Here is a 20284-nt window from a genome sequence, read left to right as displayed (position 1 = left end):
TCCTCTGTTATTTCCCTAACTCTGTCAATAAGTATCCTACTACACAGCTACTTTTCCTATTACACAAAGAAGACAAATGTCCCTATCCTATAATTACCACACACTTTTTTTCCCCTTTTCCTTTGTGCAGGGGAATAATTATACCTGACTTCCAATCCTCCAGGACTCTACCTTCCTCCCATGCCAATCTGATCATCTTCCACCTCCATTCCACTACTATGATTCAGCATTTCACCACACATTCCATTCAGTGAAACAACTTTAAATAATAATCAACTGCATAAACCCCCAGATAATACACGCAACAAATCTACAATATGAATGTTCACCTTGCCCTCATGCTGGCCTGAAGCTGATTGGAGAGTGGAGCAGACATGACTGTGATGTTGACACCTGCCTTTTCAAATGTACGTCCATCCTGGAGTACACAGGTGATTCCCCCACCCTCCTTGGGATCATGACGTTGCCAACGGTCTACTGTGAACACATGCTCATCCTCCTCCTCTGCTTCAAGTGCTCGACAAAACTCACTCTAGGGGAAAAGGATGTTGGAACTGTCTTGTAGGGTGACACATGTAACCTGTGTGATATGACAGACGTGTCTCTCTAAGGAAATAGTATGCTGAAACTGTATTTTCTGGATGACATTTGTGACCTACAAGTTACACCACATAAACTTTGTCATTAACCCCCTCAACCTGATGACATTTGTTTTTTCTGTTTTTCAAGCTACCACAAGATAATTTCATCCAACTTAAGACAGACTTTTACTAGTGAAAGAGTTAATGAAAATAATATCCAGCTCCTACAGTTTTAAGTTTCTCCACAGCTAAATACAGTAATATCACCTGATGCTTGCAATAATATGCTATAAGATACATCATCGGAATGAAGTGGTTAATCCTCTCAAAAATTTGGTATGTATGGCACTAGACCCAAAGCACCGAGAGGCAGCAGAGCTGTCTAGTTATATTGGTGGCATCATGAGATGGCAGTAGTAGTAATAGACGTACTGTAGTTCCACGTTCAAGTGAATGTGAACTCATCAGTGTGGCCTGAAGTCGCCCCTTTCCTGCAGTCCACAATACTCCTTTTGGGAAATTGGGAGGGTGCTAAGGATACGTACAACCAAGCATTAGGGTTACCCACTTATATAGGTACCAACACATGAATTCATCCATATCTAGCATCAGTGACAAAGCTGATACATGTATAGTATTTCTGAGTCTGAATGTCAGTGATGTGGTAGGCCATGAAAGCACGTTCACACACGCATGCACACACACCTTGGGAAATAAGGGAGGAAAGAGGGTGTCTGAGAAAGAGATAAAAGTGACAGGAGATAGAGCTGTAAATACTGGTCTCACCAACCAACAGCTGTCATAACATTTTGCTTTGTGTATTACCTGTACATTGCAAACAGTGAAATGCTGTGTACGCGTATGCCATTATTCAAATGTCAGGTTCAGGAAGACAGAGTGCTTGGGAATGGAAACTAGTACGTTTGAAAAAGGGCAAAAGGGGAAAAGTGAGAGGAGGGTGGGGTACTGAAGGGTGGGGAATAGTTATAGTAGATGGGGGATGCAATGAAAACTTGGAGGTGGAGGCAGTGAGGCAAGAGGAATGTACGTAAAGCTGTCAGGGCTTGACTGGTAATGTGATGAAGAGTAGTAACATGTAAGAAACACTATTTTGGTGGCAAAACATACAAGTTTATGTAACTTTAATTCATCATCATCCAGACCTCTTTTCCCACCCTAGGGCAGGGTGAGGAGTAGCAATACCCAGAGAACCTAAGTCTGCCCAATTCAATGGGCCATGCTTCCATTCACTCATCATTCAAGACCACGGAATCCTGGCTCTATCTGATACGCCAAAAAAAATTTCACCACATTCTGTAGCTTCACATACACCTATCTGAGAGAGTCAATCCAAACACTGTCACATCAAAAAGGAGTGCCAAATCTCTGGTTATACACCTCTCCGCACAAAATTAATCCAGCCAGCTCGATCCCTTGCCAGTCCCTAAGCCTCACCAGCTTCCATACCTCTCTTCCTCACACACTCATCCACCATATCCCTCCACCTTCTTCTTGGCCTACCTCGCCTCCTTTCTTCTGCTAATTACCTCAGATATACCATTTTCAGTACTCTATTCTCATCCATTCTCTTCACATGACCAAACCATCTCAGTACACTTTCTTCGCTTCTGTTGTTCATCGACTTCCTCACTCTGCATCTTTCATGAATCATATTATTCTGTATCCTATCCACTCTCTGTACTTTGCACATATTCCTGTGGTCCCATCTCCACTGCTCTTACTGCTGACTTTTTATTTTCATGCCACACCACAGTCTCACATCCATATGTAAAAGTTAGCACTAACACTCCTTCATGTAAGCCTTGTGCAGCTGAACACTCAAGCCCCAAATTCTTATCAAGGTCTTCATGGCACCAGCTACTTTCCTTCCTTGTGTCACTCTACTTTCCACTTCTTTTGCATATATTCTTTCTTTCCTATCACTGTGCCCAGGTATTTGAACTCTCACCAATTCCAGTCTCTCTCCATTCATTGTAACATCACACTGGGAGTCACCTTCTCTCTCAATAACCATCACTTTATTCTTTTCTACATTTACTCTCAAGGCCCGACACTCACAGACATCTACATAACTCTGCACCAGTCTACTAAGCTCTTGTCTGGTGTTTGCAAGTAGCACTGCATCATCAGCATACAACAAATTTGAGATATTCCATCCACCATCATTCATTACCGATGCCATCTCTCTCTCTCCATTACTTGGTATTTTACTTCTCTCATCATCCTATCCATGTATATATTGGTCAAGCATTGGGACATCACACAACTTTGTCACACACCCACACTGATCGTGAATCAATCACTTAGATGACCAATTACCCATACACATGCCTCACTACCGTCATAAAAACTCCTGATAGCACTTAACAGCTTACCATCTACATCATACATGTGCAAAACCTTCCACAATCCTTCTCTATCTACTTTGTCATATGATTTTTCCAGATCCATAAATGCCATAAACACCTTACAGTCCTTCTTACAAGCCTTCCCCACTATCTGTCTTACTGCAAATATTTGATCCACACATCCTCTGCCACTCCTAAAGCCACCCTGTTCACCACTCACTAGGACTTCTGATTTCTCTCTTACTTTCTGTATAATAATTCTTCCATATACCTTCCCTACCAAACTCAACAGAATTATGCCCCGATAATTCTTGCACTCACTTTCAATCATTTCCTGTGGCACCCCACGGGATGCATAGGGCCTCAATTAACTCTCTCCATCAATATTTATCTCCTGCCATCTCCTTCAGGCCCCATCAACACTTCTCTCCTGCTTCTCTTTTCATTGTCCCCAACCAGGTTTCCCTCAGCCTATCTCTTCCTCTTCTTCCTCTAGCAGTCCATTCTGGCACATCCTGTATTAAACTGCCTTCTTTTCTGTATATGTGCCCTAGCTGCTTCCAGCGACACAGTCTCACATATACATCAACTGGTTCCACTCGCGTAAAATCCCTTACTCTTTCATTTGTAACTCTGTCTTGCCACTTTACCCCAAGAATCCTTCTCAGTATTTTATTCTCAAATCCTAATACTTTCTGATCTGTTGCCATTGTACTGTACCATGACTCATGCCCATAAATTAAAATTGGTCTAACCATGGACTTGTAAATTTTTACTTTAGAATGTACTGAAAGCATATTATTATTCCAAACAGATTTCAATATTCGAACAGCTCGCCAAGCCAGTCTAATCCTCTCCTCAATTTCCCCCTCACTTGCACTCACATTGCTCACCTTTATTTTTGTACAGGGGTACAATCACTGCCTTTTTCCACTCTACTGGCACAGCTTCACTCATCCATGCCTTCTTACATATCTCCAACAGGTACAGGTACTTCATTCCGCTCTCTCCATTACACTTAATCATCTCTACATACACCTCATCAACCCCAGCTGCTTTCCCATTTTTCAGCCACTTCACAGCGTTCTTCATCTTTGCAAGTGCCGTGTTTCCTGGTACTGCATTACTTCTCTGTACACCCCCAAAACCAATTATGTTAAAAGTCACTTTGCTCTCTCTCTTCCCATTCATCGGACTTGGAAAATATTCTTCCTACCTGGTCTTTACTTCACCCCCATGGTATAATAATCTACCACTTACATCCTTCACACTTTCACATTTTTTTCCACTGCCACTTCTACATTTCCGCACCTCTTTCCAAAATAACGTCCTATTTTCAGAGTAATTTGCTCTCATTTTTCTGTCATCATTTACCTCCTTCTTTTTCCTTTTCACTAGTCTCTTTAGGTGCTTCTTAATCTCAATATATTCATTTCTTATTTCAACTGAACCCCTGTCCTGCATCTACTCTAGCCACTTCGTCCTCTTTTCCTCCACTGCTCTCTTGACCTCCTCATCCCACCATGCCATACCTTTCTTCTCTGTTGTTACTCTTGCCACAGCACATACTGATTTAGCACTACTAACAAAGCAATCCCTATATACATTCCACAAGATGTCCAGATCCATTTCATTCCAATTCACTGATTCTAACTTCTCCCCTACTTTGGCCCTGTATTCATCTGTCACTTCTTTGATACTCATCTTCTCGACTTTTCAGTCTCTCTCCCTGACAGCTCCTCACGCTCTTGGTACACCTCACTCCTCTCAGCTTGATCTTATATACCACAACCACATGATCTGATATACTTCCACATCTCCCTCTCAATGCCCTCGTATCAACCAGCACTACACAGGATCAATTTCTCTACGAGCAAGTAATCAGTCTGGCTCCTTTCAACATGATCTCCACTCCCTCTATACCATGTATATTTATGTGCATATCTGTGTTTAAAATAAGAATTACAAATGCATAATCTCCTTTCCTGACACATGTCCTTCAGTCACTTCCCATTATCATTCTCTCTTGGTTACCCTTTATAACCCATTATATAATTCAAAGGACCAGTGCCTACTCTACCATTCATATTGCCCATTACGATCACTTTATAACTCCTGGGCATTTCTCCTACTATTTTATCCAGCTCATCCCAAAATATGTCCTTCTCTGTCTCACTCCTGTCATCATACGGTGCATACACTACAATGACTGCCACTTTCACCTCCTCAAACTTGAACTTACACACATACATCTCGAGCTGACACATTTGTAATCTCTCATTCCACTCTGCCACATTTCATTCATCAACAAGGCAACTCCTTCCCTGCATCTTCCTCACCCGTTCATACCCAACCTTTCACACTTTACACCCTCCCACTCCCCCACTTCACACCCTTTCATCTTAGTTTCACACAATACCATCACGGCATATCTCGCACTCCTGAACACATCTATCATTTCCACCCTCTTACAGTCCTCATTCACACCTATCACTTTCCACATGGCCATGCTAATCTGCCCATTTGGTTTAGGCCTTGGGCAGGTATTGGGCCCCCCAGGGTTCTCCAAAAATTCCATAATTTTGTGATTTTAGATAGGGCTATCTGGAGGACACTTAACCCGGCCAGACATCCCGGTTATGTGGTTACCATCCAGCATAGAAAATAGTTTCCTGGGCACAGGAAACCATTTGGCATGTCACTCAGTGTAGAGACCATAAGACAACATTACACTGAGTAAGTGGTTGATGGGCACCCCCACCTACCACAATGTTACTTTAAAAAATTCAACTCATTTGATCAGCAAAATTATGCTGATATACAGTCATCTCATATGCTATCCTTGTTTCATTCAAGCAGTCTACTGTACTTATACCAATGACAGGAGTTTCCTATTACGCTATTAAACTGTCTAAATTTTTCAATGTTCTAATCAGGAGAGAGAGAGAGAGAGAGAGAGAGAGAGAGAGAGAGAGAGAGAGAGAGAGAGAGAGAGACAGACAGACAGACAGACAGACAGAGAGACAGACAGAGAGACTGCATTATTTTTTTTTTTTTTTTATTTTTTTTTTTTTTTAAACGCTGTGTCCTCCTTTGTCGATAAGGTCTATGACATTGCCCCTGGGTAGGGGACTTAGGTTTTGAAGCATGTAGCACTTTATGACCGGATGCTCTTCCTTTTGTCTACCAATGACCCTTGGGTGTACTCAAACCTCCAACCCTTCAGTCATAGCGCTCTAACACACTGAGCCATGGCTGCAGACCATACTTATCATCTCGGCTGAACACTTGAAATAAATAATTCCACATGACATAACATATAATTCCATCAAAATACCATACATGAAGTGATTGTTTTTCACAGCCTATCTAAGGAGATACAGTATACTGTATAGTGCACAAAGCAATTTCAATGAGCAGTACAGATCTTATAACCTGTGATTATGTTTTTTTACACAGCATCAAATAAACCAACCTGTATCCTCATAATTAACAGTTCCATTCTGGTCTTCATATCATCTGGGTTCCTTTCCAGTTTGCTGAGCTCAGTGATGGGTGCAGCCATGAAAGTACTTGTGTCTATAACTCCTGTATCCTTCTGGGCTGCCCAAAGTTCCCCTTGAAGCCAGCTATATAGAAGAGCACCCCCTGATGCCATCAGAGATGGAACTACAAACCTGTCAAAATGTTAAACACTTACCACTAATCATGACAAAGGTAGAAAAGCTGGCACTCTTTTCTGTGGCCGTAGCAAAATCATAACAGAACTGTCGTTCATTAGGCTCACTGTTGTCTCAAATCATACAAAACTACATTTCCTCTTTTAACCAAGCATGTCAGATGTGGATGTGGTTGAGAAGATTAGGAGAAATACACTGAGGTGGTTCAGACATGTGGAGAGAATGGAGAATGAAAAACTGACTAAGAGGGTGTATGTAGGTGAGGTGGAGGGAGGGAGAGGGAGGGGTAGACCGAGGATGAGGTGGAGGGATGGAGTTGAGAGGTATATGAGGGAGGGGGGGGTGAGTTGGGGGGAGGGTAGTCAAATGGTGGGTGACACAGTGACTTGGAGGCGTTTTGTCTGCGGCCACCCTTTGCGGGATTAGGGCGTCGGGCTATAGATAGATAGATAGATGTCTACCTCATCTGGTATTGTCAAACTATTACACCATTCTTTTTCATGTTATGAGAATCTAAATGAATAAGAGAAGTGCATGTTTATTTTCTTATTAACCAACGATGTCCATTTTAACAAGACATTCTCCAACCTGCTCCACAACTTATTACCACCTCTGCCCATCTTGTTTACCACCCTCAATCATTTTCTAATTCCTCTCCCACATTACATTAAAAAGACATTTGTCCCTACCAATAATGCTGTCTCTCATACAATACCCATCTTAATAGAGGTTCTGCCCTGCCGCACCATACAGAACCAATTTAGTCCATCCCACTGACTCCTTTCCTCCTACTCTACCCATTTTTTAATTCTCCTCCTTAATATCCTATCTTTACAATGTACACAGCACCTCCCCATCCATGTTCCATCACTTACCACTACCCCAGCCTGTACAGCCCACTCTACCCCACCCCCACTAATTTATACCTCGGCACATTGAATATCATAATGACTACCTCAACTGCCAGTCAACCAGCAACACCCAAACTGTATTTACAAGGTATGCTTCCTTCACTGTCAACCAGCTCCACCACAATCTATCTCATCCACTTCTCTCCAATCACCTTGTCTTATCCAATCACTCTTGAATAACTTGACTGGACATACCATATATCAGAAGCCATTGTACTGACAGGTTTGATTTATGGCAATGGCCTTGATATGCATGACCTCAAATGATCCTGACTGACTTAAATCAACCTAGTAGACCTCAAGTGACCTGGGAGGACATTAAGTGACTGACAAATTACTTGGGTATAAAAATGCCTGAAATAGATTAGAAGTGCTAAAAATGGATCTAAGTTGACGTGAATGGATGTAAATGGTCCTGAATGCATCTAACTATACCTGAATTAATCTACAAGGTGCCTGAAAAAATGTGACGGACTTGAATGGACCTAACTGACCTCAATGGGCCTAACTGGATCTGAGCTGCTGTAAGCTGTCAAAATGGAGGAGAAGGGCCTATTGAGTCATAAACTGATCTGACTGAAACAGGCTGGATGTGGCTGATTTTAAGAGACAAACTTGTATGTTGTATAGGGATGGCTACCACTGTCCCTAGGAGGTACTATCATGAAAGTGTGGGACACAAGCTTGGTAACTAGCCACACAATCACCACTCCCAGACAAAACACACACACACACAAACATTCAGCCACAAGTGCAAAACTGATAGTCCATGGTGCGACTCATGTTGTTGCAAATCCTAATCCAATTTATTTCCCCCTTTACTTCTTCTATGTTCAAATCCAGCTTTCTCATTTTATTACTATTTACCGGTAAGTTAATTCAGGATCTTACAGCCTACCTCAGGTCCATCAGTCTGATTTTGGTCAAATACAAATGAAAAAGAAGAAAAGAAAAAGTATGCACTCCTCTCATAAATCTGAAATAAAAAAAGAAGGGTACCACACACCTCATGACATGCTACAGTCAATCAAGTGCTGCACAACTGCTGGGATGATCTACAGGACCTCAATATTGTGCTCCTCTAGAAAATGACATCTACACGATTACTGTGGTTCAAAACTTTGAGTAACATAAGTAATATGGTTATGGAACACTGAAACTGTGGTTCTTCTCACCTAGCTGTTTTCACTGTGGCAGGGGTCCTGATGGCAGTCACAGTTGTGAAGGTCCTTCTCAATGCTCCTCGTATTGCATGTGATGCCATGATCCTCACTTTACCTGACGCAGTGAAGGTGCAAATAAAATATTAGTGTAGGTCTCTCTCTCACTCACACACACACACACACACACACACACACACACACACATACACAAACACAAACACACAGTTGAGACATCAGAGAGACAGCACGTACGCCGCATCGCTCCGTGCTTGGCCAACCTTGGCCACAACTGGCCATATCTAAATAGCATCTTTATATGAGTCAAGCTCTGTATTATGTTAAATTAAATGGTGTTCTAATATAAAAAAGGAAGTTTAAGTAAAAGTGTTGTTCAAATAACAGAATACAGCAAATCAGTGTGGGAGGAGGCTGTAGCACGGGCCAAACAGGGAGGTATTGTACTCCCGAGGGGAATGGGAATGCTGGTGATAGGGAGAGCTGGAGCTCCTGTTTCACTAGCTATCTAACCATCCCCCTTTCCTGACCTTTTCAGTGTGACAGCAACATGGAGTGTAGACCAGCATACTCTCCCAAACATTTCCTCTAACTATCTATGCACTACACCACATGCACTTTACATTTCACACAATGTATCCCACTACGTTACAGGGGTTGGCGCCAGCAAGGGCATGTGGCCAGAAAACTTTGCCCCCACTACCTAGTGGTGGACTTCTGGGGGGAGGCGTGACGGGAGTTCTGCCGGCATAGATCATGGGTCCAGGGCGAGATGGGGCTCGAGCCTGTGCTAGAGGGTACAGGGCATTGCAGTCCCCAGGCTGCCGCTTCCGCCCAATGGAGAGGGGCCCGAACCTGGGAGTAGCGCCCCAGGAGGCTGCCCTATCAGTGGGTGTATAATGGCGGGATAGTTGCAGTGCCAAGGCGTGCTTGGAGGGTGTCCCTGCAGCTGTCCTGGCAGGGTGCCCCGAGGCCACTACCACAGCCACTGGTAGGCTGGTGAGCTAGGGGTCTCAGATCCATTGCCTGGACCTGGGACTGTGCAGTCAGTGGGGCCTGTGGTATGTCTATCCCCCTTTATTAACTCCTAACAGGCGGGAGACGATACGTAACGTCCGTGTGTTAGGAGGCGGGCAACGTTACTTAACGCCCGGCCATTTTCGGTCCTAATTTATTGGTGAAATTGGGTTATAAGACATTCTTGTCACCTACTGTCCTGCCCTCTACCCTCCCAAGCCTTGAAACAAGTAAAATAGAATATACATACTTAAGTTGTAGTGTTATCATTGTTCAAGTAAAAAATAGAATAACCGTACGTAAGTCTTATTGCTATAAGTATTCAAGTAAAACAAAAAACACATACATAAGATTTTGAAGACAATGAATAGTGTAAAGAATGCATAAATGATAAATATAGAGTTCAGTGGTGAAGAAAAAGAAAGAGAGTGAAGAGTTTGCTAGCCTCATCCCAGGCACGCCTGGTGATAAGTTGCCTGCCTGCCCTCCTCTCTCACTCCTCCCCTCCTCCTCCCACAGCCAGCACAGATGTATTACCACATGTGTAACACCTCTTGCCTTCATTTTTCACCCATTTCTCATCGATTTATGCATGTTTAGGCTTATTCCTTGATACTTTATTTTACCGAAAATATGCCGCCTCACATGGTTGTATAGCTGATAAGTTGCCCGCCCATAAGGGGTTAATACTGACTATGACAAAACACAAGAATAAGTTTCAAAGCAAGCCTGTTTTCGTTTTCGTTTTTAAAGGCTCCAACATGCTTGCATGTGTCGGCCTTGGTCACCTAATGGCGGCTCTCCACGTTGCACGATCCATACCAGCCTCCCTGTTCAGTCCCTTAACCCTAAAGTCACACTTAATGACCTCGTCCCATGTCTTTCTCGGTCTACCCCTCATAACCCCACCCCCAATATTAACACTTCTCACCTTCCTCACCCAATTATCATCCCCCATCCTCTCCACATGTCCAAACCATCTCAATCTACCTCTCCTCATCACAACACCAATACACTCCAGTCCCATCCTACCTCTCAACTCTTCCATCGTAAACCCAGCCTCTCCAGGCCTTGGACGCAGGGACGCACTGCACATCCACCTAATCATTGTCATTTCTGTACGATGATTAGGTGGATGTGCAGTGCGTCCCTGCGTCCACGGCCTGGAGGGGCTGGGTTTACGATGGACAGTAAATCACCCAGGGGGATAAGGGTGGGTTCATGGAATGTGGGAAGTTTGAGGGGAAGAGCAGGGGAAGGCGTTGAGGCATTCAGTAGGAGGTGGGTGGATGTGGCGTATTTGCAGGAAGTCCGGTACAGGGGTGGATCAACCAGAAAGATTGTTGGGAAGGACTGTTACTATAAGTTGTTTTGGCAGGGTGGGACAGACGGATATGGGGGTGTTGGTGTGATGGTTGCGGAGAAATGGGTGGAATATGTTATGAATGTTATGAGAGTAAGTGATAGGATATTGGTAGTGAAATTCTATTCGGTAGAAAGATAGCTGCAATTATATCGGCATATGCTCCACAGGCACGATTGGATGAAGCAGAGAAAGTTAGATTTTGGAATAATTTAATACGTGTAGTAAGTGGTATGCAGGATGATGAGATAGTGGTTTTGGGAGGGGACTTAAATGGTCATGTAGGTGAATCAGCACAAGGTTATGAAGTAGTACATGGGGGATGTGCGTATGGTACGGTATAAGGAATGCGGAAAGGGGAAAGGATACTCGAGTTTGGGGAGGCAACGGACATGATTGCATGCAACACATATTTTAGGAAGAGAGAGTACTGTAGGTTAATTACCTATGAGTCTGGGGGAAATAGCAGTCAGATAATTTTCTGGTTAGGAGGGCTGATAGGAGGTTAGTGGGCAATGTTAAAGTTATAGGAAATGAGGAGTGTGTGCAGCAGCACAAACTATTGATTTGTGATGTGGTGCTTAACCCCTTAACCGCAGGGCGTCACTTTCGTGACGCTCGGCCACAATGGATCATACCACGGGGCGTCACTTTTGTGATTCTGTGTTATTTTGAATTATCCCGGGCTCTCAAGTGGTGGCTTGTATCATCTATCAGTACTGCCAATGTCCAACACTAGTCAGCACTCCAAATCTCATCTGTACTCCCATCCATTGTTGACATTTTAGTGATTTTACCCCCTTCGTGACTCCCCTCCCTACCTGCCCTCCATTACCCTGTCCTCTCACCTCCCACGCCACGCTGCGCTACGCAAATTTCCCCCGGATTTTTCCACAGATTTCATCCATTGAAATAAGTCCTATGGCCTATACTTATACAAAATAATATATACCAAAAAAAAATCTGGTAAGTGATAGTGTTAGACACTAGGAATTGGCTAATTATCACCTGACAACACCTCACATGCATTCATTCGCTACATTACCACGGTAATTTCCCCTTTGAATTATGCCTTGTAATCGATGTCTGTAATAAAAATATATATCAGAAAGGAAGGGAGAAGCCTAAGTGACATTTACATTTACCTGGAACTACCTATTTCTTTATGTATTGCCGAGATTTTCTACCTAAAAAAAATTAGCATGTAAGTTAGCAGCAGTCAGCCTCAGTGTCACTGTCAACCCTTCCCTTCTCAGATAAGCCACGGCAGTTAGTTCCTTGTCCTTCGCTGTAGTGAAACCATGTCGCACTCGCGCCCCGCCATTCCTGCCGCTTCTGTGCCCATTGCAAAGGGCCCCGTGACCTCTACCCCTAAGAAAAGTAGTGAGGGAAGCAGGAAAGGCCTTAGTGACTCTGCAGTGGCACATGAACTTGTAGAATTGTCCATGGTGATGATGGACAGTGATTTTGACGATTCGGGTGAATCGTGTGATGAGCCGGGTGAGGTTATCGTGCCAGAAACTGCTACAATGAGTGCTTCAGTGTCGGAAGTAGTCTCTAGCTCCATGGGAAAGGAGCCGTTAGTGCAGCAAGGCAAGGAATTTGGGAAGGGAGTGAAAAGGCGGCGTGTTAGCCCCAGAACAATGCCCCCGCGTGACCCAGCCCACCATGAGTCCCGAGTGCATTCACCTCCCCGTTCCCCAAGCCCCACTTCACTCATTTCTTCCTCATCATCAGCTGAGTTATCTCCGGAGTCTTCGTCGTCGGAGTCACCACCAGCATCAACAGTGAAGGCGGCCGTAGAGGAAGAGGTAAATCAAGGACTGTGAAAAGTAGTGTTGTTAGTAAGGTAAGGGCTGCTAGTGCTGTACAGCAACCCAGGGTCAGTGCGAGTGACCTTGAACGAGATAAATCTGCCTCACAGCCAACCTCCACCACCACCACCACCACCCGCCCTACACCGCCATGACAGTGAATCCTGGACGCCTTCGCGTGGACGCAAGGGTCAGATTTTGTGCCTGAAAATTTAGTATTTGATGAGAGCTCCTCAGGAGTTCAGCCTGCCTTCACTATTGACGAAAATGCTGAATGTGTGGACTACCTTTTGGCCTTCCTAGATGACGAAGTCATGCAGCACATATGTGATGAGACCAACAGGTATGAATCACAACGTGCTGCAAGTGGTACAGGTGCAGCCAAGATGCAACAGTGATCCATGCTGGGAGTGCAGGAGCTGTATGTGTTCTTTGCCCTCATGCTTCTCATGCCACACTCCAAGAAGCATGAGTTGGAAGAATACTGGTCCATGGACCCCTTACTACCCTCACCCACCTTCAATAAGTACATGGCCAGAGATCGCTTCCGGAACATCATGGGAAACCTGCACTTTGCCGACAACGATGTACCTTCCCAAACCGACCCACTCTGGAAGATCCGGGAGATTCTGAGCAGAATGAAGGATAAGTTTATGTCATTCTTCCACCCCTTTCAGAAGGTTGTCATTGACGAATCCTTGGTTTTGTTCAGAGGACGTCTTCGGTTTGTTCTGTACATTCCAAGCAAACGCCATCGCTTTGGAATTAAGTTCTTTGTACTGTGTGACTGTAAGATGGGGTACATCCTTGACTTCGTCATTTATTCAGCCAGCACTGTCGATCTGGATAAAACACACCCCCTTGGCTTCTCAGGCTGTGTAGTGAAAGTGCTCCTAGAAAAGTATTTTGGTGGGAATCATGTGCTGTATACAGACAACTACTATACAGCACCGAAACTTGCCAAATACCTTTCTGAGCACGGCATTGGCTCCTACGGCACTGTCAAAAGTAATCGTGCCCACTTCCCCAAATTCACAGAGGCAGGAACCTCACAGCGAGGAGACGTGCACCTATGCAAGTCTGAGAAGATGCTGGCAATACGGTGGCATGACAAGAGGGTCATGCACATGCTCACCACCGTACATAAGGGGGAGATGACAGACAGTGGGAAGGTCGACCGTAGGACAGGCGAACCTGTGATGAAACTTGATGCTGTGTTGGACTACAATATCAACATGTGGCTGGTGGACAAGTCCGACATGATGACTGGTGAGATTGACTGCCTCAGGAAGAATACTAGGTGGTACAGGAAAGTTTTTCTGCATCTCATAGATATGACTATGCTGAACGCCTTCATCCTGTACAAGATGAAGGTCAAGCCACCCAAGTCCTTCTCCCTGAGGTTGTTCGCCAGGACTTGTGTCCAGCAGCTGCTGGAAAGATATGGTAGGGTGACAGCAGCAACTCCAAGGCGCCATCCAGTAACACTTCCCGACCGACTTGAGCAGAGGGCGTATATGGATCGGCACAGACTTGAGCTTATGCCTGCCACAGGGAAAAGGAAGGATGCGATTCGCAGGTGTCAGGTGTGTGCACATACCACCCGCCGCACACCTGAGCACAAACGCACCTCTTGGCAGTGCACTGAGTGCCAGGTTCCCTTCTGTGTTACCTGCTTCTTTGATTACCACAGCCAGAAGCAGTTCTAACAGTGCAAGTGTGAAAGGAGAATAATTTGGAAATAATGTGTAAATAATGTGTAAATAGCAAGTGAAAGCAATGGATGTTCAGTACATATGATTGAACAGTGTATTATAGTTTTATCTTACTGAAAGTGACAGTGAATAACATAGTGTAAGTAAAATAGAAGGGTAAATATTGAAAATAGAATAGAAAATGTAAATAGTAATGTAAGTAATTAGTAATATAAGAATATGAGTACAAATAATTTATGTTATAACAGTGAAAGTGAATCCGTGGCTCTCTACGTATTTTACTGAATGAAAAATTGAATGACTTCAGTGACAATAAACTAATACTACTGAAGGAAACTTATGGAGAAAGACTCCAGATATATATAAGTGTGATATAGTAATAGAAATATATAGTGTGAGGGGTTTTATGAATAATAAATGACAGAGTACCAAGTGCGAACTAGCACAAGTGCGACGATCAGACGCACTCGTAATTTCCATTGCTTTCACAGTGTTTTTTTTTTTGGAGTATGGATCCCAAACTACTTGAAAATCATAGCGTAGTGTTTATAGTGTTTATATCTGGCTGCGGTAATCATATTACGGGTTGTCGGGAAGTGTAAAGTGGAGACTTCATTACGCAACTTCAGAGGTCTCCACAAGTCCTACGGTAACCGACGAAGGCTCAACAAACATTCCAGGAGAAAGCTGAAGGTATGTGCCATAAGCATATGTAATTTTAATATTCTAGAACTAATAACTGATTTTTGGCAAATATTTTTTGAGAGTCTGTCGGAGCCCGAATAACCCCGCGGGACACGCAAAACATTGGTAAACATGCCTGCGGTGTAGGGGTTAAAGAACGAGTGACAAAAAAGAGGACTTATGTACCTATGAGGAAAATATGGAAGCTGGAAAACCAAGTATTAAGGGATGCCTACTATAGCGAGATGAGGAGAGTGGTGGCCGAACAGGGAGCTGCAGACAGAGGCATTAATGAACAGTACAGAGCCCTCAAGAAGTCTCTTGAGAGTTACTTATGTAACATGCGGTTGGACAAGAGGACCATCAAGACATAAAGTAACTTGGTGGTGGGATGAGGGTGTAGATGCTGCAGTTAAGGAGAAAAGAAGGCTTTTCCGGGAATTGAAGAAGGGTGGTAGCATGGAGGAATACTTGGCTGCCAAGCGTAGGGCTAGAAGAGAGGTATACAGGACGAAGTCTGAGTCACAGAGACTTTTACTTGATAACCTAAATCATGGGGAAAGGAAAATATGATATTTAAGGTGGCAAATCAGATGAAGAGGGATAATCGGGATATTACAGGTGAGCAGTGTGTGAAGAATGATGAAGGAAGGGTAGTGGTGAACAGCGGGGATATTAAAGATGCATGGGGAGAGCATTAAAGCCAGTTGTTGAATGAGGAGTTTGACTGGGACAGGGAAGGTTTGGAGCCAGCAGATCCAGTGTTTGGCCCTTGGCCTTTGATTGATGCTGCTACTCTGAGTGAGACAATAGACAGGATGAAGGTGGGGAAGGCAGAAGGTGTGTCTGGGTTGACTGCCGAAATGTTGAAGGCTTCAGGAGATATAAGGGTGAGGTTAGTCACTGACCTGATAAATATGATTATTTATGAGTGTGTTGTCCCAGATGATTGGATGAAGAGTGTAATTGTACTGTAAATGTGATATCCTGGGAACACCAGATGCTGTTGGCATCCCTACGTGTCAAGTGGGGTTGGTGGAGGATTAGTGCCCCTCCCTGTAAAACAATTAACTCTAAGCCATTGGCCACCCCGTCTGGGATACATGGCGTCTGGCAATGAATGAATGAAATGAATGTATAAAGGGAAGAGTGATGCCCTGGAAAGAGGAAATTATAGAGGTATAAAGCTTTTAGATCAGATAATGAAGGTAATGGAGAGAGTTTTAGAAGGTATGATTACAGAAAGAGTGAATATTGATGAGATGCAGTTTGGGTTTATGCCAGGTAGGGGGACCACTGAAGCCATAATCATTGTTCGACAGCTTCAGGAAAAATATACTGGTAGGAGAAGGGATCTGTATTTTGTTTTCGTTGATTTGGAAAAGGCCTTTGACAGAGTCCCTAGAGAGATGGCGAAGTGGGCAATGAGAAAGCTTGGCTTGGAGAAGTGGCTAGTTAGGGTGGTTATGGCCACGTATGTGGCTGCTTACACCCAGGTAAGAGTGAATGGAGAGTTGAGTGATGAGTTTTCCGTGAATGTTGGTGTGCATCAGGGGTCAGTTTTGAGTTCAAGGTTATTTATTATGGTACTTGAAGCCCTCTTACGTGACTTTAGAAACGGACTCCCGTGGGAGATGTATGCTGATGATTTGGTGTTGACTGCAGAGAATGAAAAGGAGGCAGAGGAAAGGTTTAGGAAGTGGAGAGATGGTATGGGGCACAAGGGCTTAAGGGTAAATGCAGATAAAACAAAAGTGATGATATCTAGGGTTGGTGGCAGTACTGTCAAAGACGAGGGAGAGTGGCCATGTGCAGTTTGCCACAAGGGCGTGGGAAGTAATGCCATCTTGTGCCGTGTTTGTGATAAGTGGGTGCACAAGAGATGTAGTGGTATCAGAGGTAGACTGCGAGATAATGCTGATTTTATGTGTGCAAAGTGTCAGGGAGAGCAGGTGGAGATTGTCAGGCATGAAAGGATTGAACTTGCTGATGAATCTCTTGAGTGTGTAGAAGAGTTTTGTCATTTGGGAGACATGTTGTGCGCTGGAGGTGGGGCTGGAGCTAGCTCTGTGGCTAGGGTGAGAAGTGGTTGGAAGAAGTTCAGGGAGCTCTTGCCTCTCCTGACATTGAGAGGACTCTCCCTACGTGCTAAGGGGTCTTTGTATGCAGCATGTGTTAGGAGTGTAATGCCGTATGGTAGTGAGACCTGGGCAGTAAAGAAGAAGGATATTTGCCGGCTCAGACGAACAGAAATGACAATGATTAGGTGGATGTGTAGTGCGTCCCTGTGTGCAAGGTCTGGGGGGGCTTGGTTTACGATGGAAGAGTTGAGAGGTAGGATGGGACTGGAGTGTATTGGTGTTGTGATGAGGAGAGGTAGATTGAGATGGTTTGGACATGCGGAGAGGATGGGGGATGATAACTGGGTGAGGAAGGTGAGAAGTGTTAATACTTGGGGTGGGGTTATGAGGGGTAGACTGAGATAGACATGGGACGAAGTCATTAAATGTGACCTCAGGGTTAAGGGACTGAACAGGGAGGCTGCAATGGATCGTGCAGCATGGACAGCTGCCATTAAGTGACGAAGGCCGACGCATGCAAGCATGTCGGAGCCTTTAAAAAACGAAATGAAACGAATCTGCTGAGCATCAGCTGTTTTGTCTGCACACACCAACGAATGTATACTTGTAAGTAGAATTTTCTTGCTCGTAGTACCACAAGATGACCACCATCTTTAGTAATTCAAATCTGGAAGGAGTTAGGAAAAGAGATAAAGGTAGAAAACAGGATGATGATTTCTACCAGGATCTAGTCAAAATGGAGACGTTCAATAAGCTAGCAGAACGCATACACAGACTAGAGAAGGTATTTCAGAGTGAAATGGATGAAATTAAGAAGCAATTGCACATGCAGAAGGAGAAAAATGAAAAATTAGTACAAGACGTGAACAAGAAAGACACAACAACAGATGAGCTGTCAGTTTAGGCAGGTTCACTTAGAAGGCTGATTAGTGAAATGACAAGCACAGTTGTCAACCATGAGAGTATTATGGAAGAGTTCAGAAATGACATAGAGACAATTAGGCAAGCAAGCAGTGTGACAGATCAAGAGAGTGATACTGGGGAGAAGATAACCCAGGTGAATGAAGCGATGCAAAGCGTCAAAAATGATGTGGAAACTACGTATGCTGAAATGGTGAAAGTAAAGAAAGATTTAGAAACAAGAGCTGAAGAAAAAAGCATTAAAAAGGAAGTGAAAAAACAATCCAAAACAATCAAATTGTTCAAAGATTCAGCAGATATCAACAAATCTATAGTAATCACTGGTATAGATGAGGAAGAAATAAAAAACAAGATTTCGAGAGACAAAAAGGAGTTGGAAAATATAATGAGCATTCTGAATAAAGACATAGGCTAGGGAAATATGAGAGAAGTAAGTTAAGGCCCCTGAAAATAACATTCCAGAGTGTAAACACTGTAGAGGAGATACCAAAAAATGCAAACAAAATTATGGAAAAAGAGGAATTCAAAAACATATGGATAAAAAGAAGGCTAAATCAAGAGGAACTGGGATTACTAAAACAGAAGAGAGAGAAGGCAAAAGCAAAGAACGAGGGAAGATCAGAGGTAGATAAGAATACATTTTTCTAACAAAGTAATTGGATTGCAGGTACAAAAGGGATACATAACCAGAAGGGAATAAATGGAGGAAGGTAGTAGACCCAAGTCATGACAAGTATGAAAATAATATGATGAAGTTGATGTACTCAAATGTAGATGGAATGGTATCGAAATTATTAGAGATGAATGATTATATCAAAGAAAAGGAACCACATATTATTTGCCTAACTGAAACAAAATTAATGCCAAGGATATCAAATGATACCCTAAACCTAGAGGAATACAATATATGGAGAAGAGATACGAAGGAGGAGGAATTATATAATATTAACAAAGAAAAATCTACAAGTCAAAGAAACAGAACTAGATATACACCTCACAAGTAGAACTGATTGCAGTAGAGATTAATACATCTGAAGGGAAAGTAATTGTGGCAAATTTATACATGTCATCCAGATCAAACACTTGGGAAAGACGTAACTATGAAGACCTAGCAGAGATTACAATTCAGTATTTAACAGCATTATTACACAGAATGGAGAAGTCTGAAAGAATTATATTAACTGGAGATTTCGATACAAATATAAATTGGAACACTAGATATAAAAAGCCTGGAAAGCTGTTGGGACCAAAATCTCCTGGATCTTGTGCAGGAGTTTTTTCTAACACAGAATGTAAAGGAAACTACCAGAAAAAGAGGACCTGATATCTATCTATCTATCTATAGCCTGACGCCCTAATACCGCAAAGGGTGGCCGCAGACAAAATGCCTCCTGATGTACCATTAGTAATAGATCTTATATATACTAGAAAAGAAAATGATACTGACAGTATAATGTATCACCCTCCATTTGCTAAATGCAACCATGCAGTATTAAATTGCAACTTCAGCATTGCATATGAAATAGTTAACAGCAATGAAAGTTACAAAACAAGCCTAAACCACAAAAAGGGCAACTACCATGACCTAAAGAAGTACTTCTTAGAAACAGATTGGGAAAAAGAGCTTAGAGGATAAGATTTAAATGTTATACTATATATAGAAAATTCTGTGAAATTTATGAAAAAGGAGTACGAAATTACATTCCACAGCACAATGAGGCAGAAATGAAAATAAAGAAATGGTTTAATACAGATTGTAAAAAATCAAAAGAAAAAAAAGAGACCTGTTGTGGAACAGATACAGAAGACACAATAGTGAGATGGCATATAATAGCTATAAACAGGCAAGAAATGATTACACAAATATAAGGAGAGAAGCCCAAAGACAGTTTGAGGAAGACATTATAAATAAAAGTAGTGACCAACTGAAGCTATTTTACAGCTACATCCAAAGCAAAACCAAAGTAAAA

At 43.1% G+C, this 20284-nt stretch overlaps 1 protein-coding gene across 1 annotated transcript in view; it reads right to left on the bottom strand.

The window, feature by feature from the left end:
* Positions 1-20284, bottom strand: part of Coprox (oxygen-dependent coproporphyrinogen-III oxidase) — a 97678-nt gene that overhangs the window by 55509 nt on the left and 21885 nt on the right. Inside the window, exons 2-4 of the mRNA XM_080279024.1 lie at positions 8717-8819; positions 6426-6627; positions 330-532 (exon numbers count right to left, since the gene is read on the bottom strand). Of these exons, the coding sequence (XP_080135150.1) occupies positions 330-532; positions 6426-6627; positions 8717-8805 (494 nt within the window). The 5' untranslated portion in view covers positions 8806-8819. The remainder of the gene's footprint in view (positions 1-329; positions 533-6425; positions 6628-8716; positions 8820-20284) is intronic.

Source organism: Coenobita brevimanus, chromosome 76 (assembly GCF_032717465.1).
Source record: "Coenobita brevimanus isolate Jiangsu-jjx chromosome 76, ASM3271746v2, whole genome shotgun sequence".
NCBI lineage: Eukaryota > Metazoa > Arthropoda > Malacostraca > Decapoda > Coenobitidae > Coenobita > Coenobita brevimanus.
Note: the sequence above shows the minus strand (reverse complement) of the source record. Positions and strands in the feature narration are given on the sequence as shown.